Genomic DNA, 12,029 nt, shown 5'->3' with positions numbered 1-12,029 from the left:
CAGACAGAAACGGAGTGAAATGCTTCCTCCGCACAACACCAGTAAAAAACCATTCAGTCAGACGCACAAAACAGAAGTCCCTTTGAGAAAAAACATGGACTGTATGAACAGATACCAGCAAAACAATGTGAAAAAAGCTGTAAATAGCTGCACAGACCGACTTCCACCTGCTGCTGTGACCATGATGTAACATCTGATGCCATTCAGAGACATTCTACGAACTACTATTAAAACATATCAAATCAAATGTTTATTTTCAAGTCATGCTTGATATACACTACTGGTCAAAAGTTTTAGAACACACCAACTTTTCCAGAATTTAATTGAAAATGATGCAGTTTAATGTCTCAGTGTACTCTGAAATTAATGCACATTTGCAACATTTAAAATTCTTTATTGAGCATGATAGTGTTTTGAAAGTAAAAAAAAGATTCAAAATCACATTTTATGTTGGACTCAAGGACGAAAAAAAGACACAAAATGACTAAAAAAAGACACAAAATGACCCAAAAAAGACACAAAAAGACACAAAATGACTAAAAAAAGACACAAAATGACCCAAAAAAGACACAAAAAGACACAAAATGACTAAAAAGACACAAAATGACTTACAAAGTCATGAAAAGAATTCAAACATGGACAAAATAGCCCAAGACTCCATAGAGTTAAGTTGTTAACCCATTTCTTGTTCCCTGAAAAAGGCCTACTTGTATAATTCTGAAATGTACATTATTTTTCAGTTTTGGTTAAGCTTACCTTTTTTTATTTACCTCTGGCAGTTCACCACTTACCTTTGTACCCTTTCAAGCTGTTCATTTGACTTGAACTGCTTGAATTTCAATAAAAAACTGGAAAAATTGGGGTGTTCTAAAACTTTTGACCGGTAGTGTAAATCCTAGAAACTCACTAAGAAATTCAAGTTGTCTACAAGTTGCTCTTTAAAATGCACTGTGAGTGCCCAGCTCTGTGGCTATCCAGTGTTGACAGTGACATGGGACTGCAGCTGCTGCTCCAGCTGCCGACAGCAGACGCTCAACTGCCCATGCTTTACATTCTTATCTCTTCCTGTAAACTCAATTGTTTACTTCAAGTCTGTTTTCTTCTCCCTTAACTTCGCTATTTGGCCGGTGTAGACAAGGTGTGTCCAGTCCTAACCATAGCCTGTATATAAAAATGGACGTAGTGACCGTGATGTCACCCATTGGTTGGTGGCCCGTTGGAAGCATCAAGTTCAGAGTTACACTCGTCGCCATCTTGCGTCGCCATCTTGTTTCTGATACGGGGAGCAGACCATATTTGGACTGTTAGCATTGCCTGGAGCATTAACTGGGATGTTCATTTTGGCTAGCAAAAAACAAAACAAAATGTACGTTACTTACCTCAGAAAAATGAACAGCGACTCCTTGGAGTGTCTGTTAGTCCAACCAAACACTGAACAAGACATTTATACTGAACAAAACGTTCAAATAAACTGTCATTAAGTGAAAATACAGTGTGAAAGGTTGCCGTGGTTCTGCTTCTCTCCTGATCACGGCTCGCCTTGTTAGTGACCTGTCAATCAAAGGTAGCCACGCCCCAAATCATACGATTATTTATCTTCTATTTTCTTCTAAATGGGGCCATTATTGGAACTATTAACATCAAATTGTCAAATTGTCAAGATTTTTTTTACTAGCGATTGAGACCATAGTGTTGTCCTAAAAAAAATTTCTGAGGTAATAAATCAAATAAGCCCCCTGCTGGAATTTTCAGTAGAATGCAGCTTAAGGCACTTCCTGGTTTGCCTCCCTGCTCAGACCCGGAGGTTGCCGCCCGATCCTGACTTATATGTAAGTGCTCTGTGAATGCTGCTCTGAGGTCTGAGGCTCTGAGGAGGGGGGCGAGGAGTAAATAATTTATATGTAAATACTCAAGCAACTTCAGTGAATATTTAAGATTTACAATGTTAATAAGTTTTAATTCCAAGACTAAGAGGAATTTCTTAGAGATAGAGATTGTAACGCTGACGTCCCAAGTGGAACAGAACCAACTGGTTTTGTAAATCACTGCACTATTATTATAATGGAGAGATATTAATATTAGAACAGCATAATAACAATCTGACTCAGATTTGGACTTTACGCTGACTCATGCTGCATGCAAGCACGAGCTGAGACCAGACGTGAGATCTGATCATTACCTCCGCTCGAGTTCAAACTGATAAATGCTGAGCCTTGTGTTGAAATGACCCACTTTTCTGCTGTACGTTCGTTTTCTAAATGAGGGCCAATGTGCTTCAGTTGGCAGACAGCCGCCCTGACATTATCCTCTAGGATATCTTGATAAACTTAGGAATTCATTTTCCCTTTGATGATGCCAGGCGGTCCAGGCCCTGAGGCGGCAAAGCAGCCCCAAATCATGATGCTCCCTCCACCTTACCTCACTGTTGGGATGATGTTCTCATGTTGGTATACAGGGCTATTTTTACACCGTACGTAGTGCTGCATGTTCCTTCTGAACAATGCAACGCTCTTTGCTCTTTGGCAAACTTCAGGCATGCAGTTTTGTGTTTTTGAAAGCACACTGCAAAAAAAGCCAACTTGTATTTTTTGGCCTAAAACAGTGATTTAATTTGGTAAAACTTGGAAATATAAGTTACTGACATTTAGGGCAATAATGTGAGTTAGCACAACAAAGGAAGCCAGTTGTCTGCTCAAAAACAAGTTGGTGATTTGTTGTTACTAGTTGGGGTTCACAACAAGGGACAATAGTTCTGCTAACTCTAATTTCTTTGTTGTGAAATTTGGTCATTAGCGAAAGCTAGCGGCTAACTGATGCTAGCGGCTAACTGACGCTAGTGGCTAACTGATGCTAGCGGCTAACTGATGCTAGCGGCGCTGCTTGTTACAGCTACAAGAGTAGCCATTAGCGTATCAATGCTAACTCAAAATTGTGGTCACAACATTAGCTAACATTTCATGGCGGCATTATAATCGTGCTAGAGAAATTCAGAGTTGAGCAAACTCAAAAACAAAACTTAAAATATTTAGTTTCGTTTTCCAACTTAAAATTTTATCGAAGTTTGTTGCATTGAAATTTTGAGTTCACCCAACTTTTCTTTTTTTGCAGTGCAGTGGCAGGACACCACGTCTGTTCAATCTTGTGTGTGGTAGAGTGATGAACAGACATGTCAACCACTTCCAATAATTCCTCCAAGTTAAAGTCTTTAGCTGTTACTTTCAGGTTCTTTTTTACCTCACTCAGCATTCTGCGTTGTAGTCAACTTGGCTGGGAATAATTTTATGAGAATAATTTTAGATATATTTTAAATATGAGAAAAAAATAATGAACATTACAAAATAACTAAACATGACAAACTCTAGTAAGGGCAGCATTTATTATTTATATTTCAACACAATACCTGTATTTTGAAGTTTCGCCACACAAGTTAGTACTGTAGTTAAATATTGTTGTTTCTCCCGCTGTCCTAGTCATTCTCTGTAAAGTCGAGCGTTCTTCTGGGCTTTTTAGTAGTTTAGACATTTTAAATCCTGCTTAAAATGAACATTCAGCGTGCTGTTCATTGTTTGTTTACATCCGAGTACCTCCAATATGGCCGAAATCCGGGTAACTGGCTACAATGCGCTGTGTAAAACACTCTAAAAAGTGCCCGTCAGAGCTGCTCTGATTTTTTTTTTTATAAAAGCCTCCTTCAAATAATAGCCTGCCCATATTATTAGCCGGGTCCCAAACTGATTTTTTATTAATAGAAGCCCCGGCTACTATTTGAGGATATACGGTATGCGCGATATGGTCTAATTCCATATCACATTTAAAAATATATCTATATATATCGCCCAGCCCTATCTCCCAGCGAAAGTAGCCGCTCTAGTTTTTGTTTGGGGTGAGAACCTCCTGATGTTAATGCACGGGTTAGTACAGACGTTCATAATCATCACTGCATGTCAGCTAATAAGAAAACTGATTATCCACAATCTCCCACCACCTTTCCCCAAATGAGCCTCTAATGACAAACACTCCCAGCTCTGGCTCAGGTAATTTCATATTTCATTTGAGTATAAATTGACAAATTATTAGTTAAACAGAGATTTCATTAAGCAAAAGATCTCGCTTCAGTCGGCTATAATTGGGCCGAACCGCTCAGCAAGCCGGCCGCCGCAGCCTCTCAGTTTGACCACTGGTGTACAAACACACAAACACACACAAACGTTCATCCATAAGCAGTAAATTGTTGGCCCCTCTTGCTCCATAATTAGTTGTGCTGATTCCAAAGGGCCTATTTTGTTTTGATTCATCAGACAGGGCTTGATTTTGTTTTTGGATGCTAAGTGACAACTGCCAGGAGACCACATGGTGGATTTAGGTTCTTTGCACGCCCTCTCACACATCTGACAGGCTTGTCAGGTCTGCCACTGTGCCCTGCTCCTGCATCTGCAATCAATGTGCATCCACTGTGGAGCCTGTAAGTGAACAGGGAAGAGATTAAGGTTAAGTGATTTTTCGTTTTGTGTGTGTGTGTGTGTGTGTGTGTGTGTGTGTGTGGCTCTGATAGCGGTGTGATTTTCAAGGGGACAACTATCGGGATGGCACCGCTGGAGGGGATGTGCAGCCTGGAAAACTCTGGAGGAATCAATGTGGTACGTGGGAACATTTTTCCTCTTTTCTTCCACTCTCACCTTGCTCTGTTTCCTTTCCACTCATAAAAACTCTCATTTTCCCCTTGATATTTTCACCCAGCTTGAATTCTTCTTCTATTGATTGCCAAAGCTTTTGTGCGTGCAGAGCATCTTCTAAAATATGAAAGTTCAAATTAGGTCAAAGTTTGAATAAAACTTGGTCATGTTGGATTTTAGGGTAAAGGTTCCAGGTGAGCGAACGCTAGTCAGAGGTTAAAACTGCAAAATTTTATTCTCCGCTTTGATGATCCCCACATGCACCCCCGGAAATAAAAACCGACATTTTGTGGCCTCTGGCACATTCTAATGCTGCTACTCTATCACCTACACTCAACTTAATTATTGCATATATGACTTTGCATTCTCAAATATAAACCTGGAGTAAATTACTGTAAAGGAGAATTAGGTTTGTAATGCATTTTATCCAATTAAAAAAGTTGCTATCTATATTTGCATCCACGCCTATTCCTGACTGATTTTTGTAGTTAACTAGGAAATATCTTTCTGTCCATATTGTGCTTAGCTGTCAGTTAATAAAGTTTTCTGTTTTTACTGTTTTCAATGGATCAAACTGATAGGCTTAAATCTCCGCTTAGCATGCTAATCGGGAGATATCACATTACGCAGCATGCTGCACTAAAAGTACATTAACATGAACCCAATTAGCTGATATACTATATTGCATGTAAGTATCTCATATCAAATGATTATGGGCATTACGCTAAGCAACATGAATGTCATCCCTGAATTACATAGTAATGCAACATAAGAAGTGAATAAAGCTAAATCTCCGCTTAGCATGCTAATCGCGAATAACAGAATTTGCACATTACATGCAGACCACTACAACGACTGCAACTCCATAAAACACTTACTTTTCATAAGGTACCACACCATCCAGCACATACACATTGATATTGATATTCCCTGGAAACTATTTGAATATTATTGGAAAATCGAACCTTGTAGCGCACTTTAAAACTCTGAAAGATAGCTAGGCTAAATAGACTTCCAGATGAGATGAGTCAGGGTGGAAATCCAGAGTGAATTGTGTTACTGACCAGGTGTAGGCTTATCACACAATGGGGCGGAGCTCCCCTAAAAGGCGTCCGGAAACAGTGCAATGCCGCAACACGTCCTGCTTAAATAATGATATGTTGAAAAATGAATTTAAAAAACTTAGCAATCGAGGATGCACACCTTTGTGCCATGCGCAAGCTACATACGAAATCTCGGTCAGCGAGATATGCCTTAGACACACACACACACACACACACAGACGCTTCTTGCTTTTGTAGTAAGATATAGATAGATCATTAGGCCTTATTCAGGATTTTTATTTAATTATTTTATAGACATCTTATCTGTTTAGTGTATCAGGATGTGCCTCAATGATGGTTTATGCAGATAAAGAGATTGTATTTATCCATTAAGACCTTGAATGTCTGTGTGGCCTCTAATGAGGACATGCCCCCAGTCTGTGCAATCAATCAACTTCTTAATGTGTTTTGTCAACAATTTTTTTTTTGCTAATAATTGTAAAACACAGAAGACAACTCTTCGCCCTTTTTCTTGTCAGGACACAACCTCTCAGCGGAGTGTACACACACACAATGATATAGAGCACATGGGGCAGGACTGTGTTGGTTGTGTTTTAGCCCATTAAGGCCTAAAGCGCCTGGAAAAAAATGCCTGGAAAACCTCTGGGCGATTTTCAAATGACCCCCTAAAACCTGAAGTTTTTCTGGAAATTCAACACCTACTAAATAATAGATTTTTCAGCCTCTGTAGCAGATACAAATGAAATTCAAAAAGTATTTGAGAGCTTATACCCGTGGCTTTCATACGAAGTTGAGTTTATTTGTCCAAACCTTCAATACATTTTTTTTTTAAATCAACAAACTCAGCAAATGTTACATTTGACTGAATAAAAAATCCTATGCATAATACTAATACATGCCCATTAGCAAGATGCAAACATGATATGACCACTGGAAGAACAAGACATAGTTCTCATTAGCCTACTGTAATAAAAAAAAAAAGAATTATCATAATAATAATAATAATAAATAATAATAATACATTTTATATATTGCACTTTTCAGGGTACTCAACGACGCACAAAGTAATATAAGACATAAACAGTCATGATTTCTTATATCATCATCCCAATCAATTAGCCTATTATTATTATTAATATTAATATATTATTAATAATATTATTATTATCTCCAGATGGCCACAAATCTGTCTGTTCTTTGGTGAAAATATGCAGCTGTACTCTTGACAGTGGCTTGGAACATAAAGTGTGTGTACCTTTTTGGCCCACAAACAAGTACACATAGTTAGATTAGGTCCAATAATTAGGCCTTTGGTTTACAGTAATGTAGATCGCTCCTTGGGGGACGGATATTGACTCCTACTGTAACCCTGTTTCTGACCAGGCTAATTATTGGACATCAAGGCATGAACCTTTCTAGACACTTTCACAACCCAAAGTTTTGTCCATTTCAGTCAAAATCTGCTGGAGTTGTTACGGTTCATTTAGTTGCTTGTGAACTCTCCAATCGTACTCTGATATGGACCAAAACTACCTGCTTGAGACCACTTGCGGGTCCTCGGTCCGTTTCCAAACGAACCCTAGTGCTGTTTGATTTCACTGTGAACATAAACTGACCCAATTACAGGAAATAAATGAAAACGCAGCCAACTGTGGGCAACCTGCACAGGCATTTAGTGAGATGTACACAGAGCGACAGATGCAACATGAGAAATGTAATTAGTATCAGGTTAATGCAAGCTGTTTATGCTTTTAGTCTTTATGTTAAGCTAGGCTAATCACATCCTGATTAGACATAAGATGGATATAGAAAAGCTTAACTTAATCTGACAAAAGAAAGTAAATAAGCATGTTTCCCAAAAAGTCAAACTGTTCCTTACAAATCTAACACCCTGATTCCAAAATAGTTGGGACATTGTCTTAAACATAACTAAAACACAGTGCTGATTCGCTCATCCTTTTTGACTAATATTGAAAACCATACAAATACAATATGTTGGATTGATTAAGACAAAAATAGTAATTTAACTCCAGGTGATATCAAATTTGTATATTCTAAATGGGACACTGTATTCTGTTGTGACTGCTTGGTGTAGGAGGTAGACATTCAAATCTTTTAAAATACCCACAATGAAGAAATATCTAGCCTGTGTAACTGTATGACTTTATATACGTGAGCAGTGGACTGAATGGATGCAGTCGGAGAAATCGATAGCTTTTCCAAGCTTGATTAGCTTCTAATAGGCTGTTAGCTCTCCTGTGGGCAGAGGTGGTCTGTAGAATCCAAATGTCCTGTGGCTGACCGGGTCCCCCCACCCCCACCCCCAGCATAGATTTCACACACAGTACCTCTGTGGTTTGGCCCCCAGGGCACTAAATAGCATGAGAAGGATTTCACAGCAGAACATCTGAATTTCCAGACAGTTAACACATCCCTATTTTATACAGTATGCATAATTCAGAAGCAGAGCTAAGAGTGAATGACAGCTTTCACTGGATCAAAGAGGAGCTAAGTACATCTGAATAATGTCACTGTGTGTGTGTGTGTGTGTGTGTGTGTGTGTGTGTGTGTTTTATACAGCTCCACTGTGTGAGTTTTACTTTTTTACCTTTGGAAGTAGGACATTGTGGCTGGTTCTTACTTCAACAAGAGTTTAGCTTCAACTTTGCATCATGTAACCACTTCAAACACTTTGGGGCAAAGTCACAAAGAATGGATTGCAGCCGCTGATGGCACCATGAAATGCGCAGCACTTGCAACCGATATCTGCCGGGCTGGGCTTGTGCTGTTTTTTTAATAGATTGCACTTGGCTCATTGAACTGCAGAGATAAGTGTGTCTTCAAAGATAAGAGACGCATTGACAAGACACAACAGCGGGTCACCATTTGTTATTGAAATCTCCATTCAGACCAGCTGATCAGTCAGGACCTAATATTGATTAATGCTCTGTGTTGTACTGCACACACACACACACACACACACGCACACACACACGCACACACGCACGCACACACAGTCCACTTTCACACAGTGAGCATATGTGAGTGCATCAGTTGTGAGTCAGAGTGAGCCAGAAATCTATTAGTTTATTAACCTTATAAATGTCTCATGTATGTTCAATAATGAGCCGTAGGTAGATTGTGTATCTTAATAGATTGTGTATCTTAATTTTGCCCCTTTTTTCCTCTTTTTTTTTTTCCTTTTCTTAATTGGTTGTTAGCGTGATCTTGTAAAAAATTGTAAAAACTCAATAAAAGTTGAATCATAAAAAAATAATGAGCCTTAGGGAAGCTGAGAGGAGCGTCGTGTCACTGAATCCCAAAATAAAGGAGTTTGAGTCAACCTTCTACGTATTGGTCCTTATAAATGCGCTTCATTTACCACCAGCTTAATTCACTACAGACGCTAATAATTTCACTCTAACTGTGTGAAGCTGTTAGTGCTGAAGTTTATGAATTGGACTTTTTTTTTGCAATGAGGCTCATTTGCATAAGAAGGGGATGATTTTGCACCAAATGTATGCATATTCCCTTGTTTAAATATGTGCTAATAGAACCGGAGCTCTGAGACACACTCGGCTTGGCAGCACAGTTTGTTTGGACTGTTGGACTGTTTGCTTTGACAATTACATGGTTTGTTTTTGCCTTTTTTTCCACATGATTAGTGGCTGCAAAAGCTGTATAATCTTTTTGTGACTTCGCCCCTTACATTTTTGGAAACGTAATCTAAGTGATTATATATTGTTAAAAAGATAATTTCAGTACATTTATGATTCCAAGATGAATAATAATTAACTTTGGTGACCCTCTGACTTTATATCTGTCGCCACAATGAGGTCAACGCAAAACACTTGACACTTGTCTGAAAAAAGTGTGTTTCCACAGCATTTCCAGGTAAAGACCTCTGCCCACAGTGAAACCTAAACAACATACAAAAATCTCATAATCTTCAGCATCATGTATAAATCATCAAAATATTCTGTGACATCACACATAGGATTCTTAAGAGCCATTACTCAGGTCAGTCCGACCATTGACATCTTGGCAATGCATGACTCTACCTAATTGCCAGTGAATCCAAGTTCCAGAAATGCTTTCTGTTTGAGGGGAACTTTCAGCTGTTTCTCTCTCTCTCTCTCTCTCTCTCTCTCTCTCTCTCTCTCTCTCTCTCTCTCTCTCTCTCTCTCTCTCAGTGGCATTAAATGGCTGAGAGTCATGGGCCAGAGTCAAGGACACTCAAAATTTCTTTAGAAATGTTCTAGTTTGTATCGTAATATTATGTCTTTTTTTATTACGGTTATTTTAAATGTATTAATTTGTTAATTCATATTAAAGATTTATGACAAGAACGACTTGAAATACATTGAGCTGCATCTCAACTGAATTTTCAAGTTCACAGCTTTAATTATGTAGTACTTTAGGCTTTAGAATCATTTAAACAGGTGAGTCACTTAAAACATTGAACAGGGCAACTAACTATAGAAAGCAATCTTTTTTGTTCCAGACTGTAAATGTGCTGTTGGAGCCAGTCTAAAGTGGCCACAATGAAACAACTTCACTTAAGGAGTGTGACAAGTCATGGTGTTATTCATTGCAGCGTCATCGGACAAAATCAACAAATACACATGAATGACAAAAGCTGTCCTGTATCATCAGCTATACTGACATTTAAATTAGTTATTACAGAGAAAGAGACGGCAGAGAGTCCTTCTTTTTATAACTTCATTTTGTATTCATTTCCAAATTTCAGAAACATAAAACCACTACAGCGAAGAAATGTAACAAAGCAAACTGAAAAAACATTTAAATAGATTAATTCAAAATTAGAAAAAATAAATAAATAACTGAACACCAAGGTGCATCAATAATAGCATTGGTATGACATGCTTGTCAAGTGTTTTGCTGGTGCAAGCTTTCCCACACTTTAAAAACCAGACGCTGGACTTCAGTCAGTGCACTTTAGTTTTGTTTATTATTCACAATTTGCAGAGGTGAAGAACCTTCAATAAAACAAAAGACATTCAAAATTAGAAAGATAACACTGCTACTTTTATTTCACAAATATTAGTCTACAAAGATTTTAACAGTAGCTTCAAATGAAAATTATGTTAAATTCAGGATCAGTAATAATTATCTCATCAGCTCAAAAGGTGCTTCTTACATCCCTGTCCTACAATGTTTCCAAGGCTGTGGTGATAAGCATGAAGTAATAAGAAGAAGCTCTGTTTCCTGTCTCTGCTAAAACTTCTTTGATGAGGTCTAGGCCATGAGGAGGAGTATGTGTGGTATGTACTAATGAGGAGGTGTCTTAGTTGAAGATATCGCCAAAATAGTTTGCTATCTAAGCTAAACTCATTAACAACATTATCAAACGATTTAAGAACACCTTTTTCATAAACATCCACTAAATATAGATGCTCCTACTCACCCACTCCCTGCATATTACCGGGGATTTAGTTTTGTGCTATCCCATATACCAGAAGAACGGCTTGAATATGAGTTTATTTGAAATATATGGGAAACTTTCTTCCAGATTCACTGTTAGTGAGAAATGATGGGGTGGGTTCTGGCATTTTGTGACATTCTGGCAGATAAAAAATAATAATGGGGCAAGAGAGGGACAAACTGATTGTTCTGTTGTGTACCAAAGAGCTCTCTCAGGAAGGAGGGCCCAGTGTGCCTTAGATTAAAAGCTTAATAATAGAACAGCATATTTCGTAGGCCAGATCCACCTTTGCCTACAGGCTTTTGTAGTTGACCTAAATGCATTTTTGGCCTTTTACCATCCCAAAGAAATGTCTTACAAAGTATATAAAATCGCTTAAAATATTTAATAGGAATAGATAATGGAAGAGACTGAAGTAATTGACTTTGGGGGCGGCAGAGAGTCCTTCTTAACTTCACTCACAGAACCCCTAAGCCTCACCAAAACTCCTTTTTACCTGGTGTGCACTGAAACACCAAGTTGGTGTTTTTTCACTCTAAAGGCTGTGATGGAAAACTGAATTTTTGGGGTGAGAAAATACTGTTGAAGTCAAATTAAAATCGTCCCCTGCTGTGAGGGCGTTGTTATCCACTATGCTAATGAATAAAGAGAATGGCATGGTATTTGGGTCTTATGATAGTGTATGCACTATTAAAGCACGATATGAAGCAAAGAAAAGGTTTCGGTAGCCAACCAACCCCAGGGCCAAGTGGCGACCACCAATCAGAGCAGAGCAATCAACTGAAATCAACTGCTGTGGACGCCACTGTGAGAGGTGGAAAGAGGTGAAATTTGCCCCTCGAACAG

At 38.5% G+C, this 12,029-nt stretch overlaps 1 protein-coding gene across 1 annotated transcript in view; it reads left to right on the top strand.

Moving 5' to 3' along the window:
* Positions 1 to 12,029, top strand: part of adam19a (ADAM metallopeptidase domain 19a) — a 266,100-nt gene that overhangs the window by 189,163 nt on the left and 64,908 nt on the right. The window contains exon 10 of the mRNA XM_059354555.1: positions 4,553 to 4,637. Within this exon, the coding sequence (XP_059210538.1) occupies positions 4,553 to 4,637 (85 nt within the window). The remainder of the gene's footprint in view (positions 1 to 4,552; positions 4,638 to 12,029) is intronic.

Source organism: Centropristis striata, chromosome 17 (assembly GCF_030273125.1).
Source record: "Centropristis striata isolate RG_2023a ecotype Rhode Island chromosome 17, C.striata_1.0, whole genome shotgun sequence".
Classification (NCBI taxonomy): domain Eukaryota; kingdom Metazoa; phylum Chordata; class Actinopteri; order Perciformes; family Serranidae; genus Centropristis; species Centropristis striata.
This window is presented reverse-complemented; position numbering and strand designations above follow the sequence as displayed.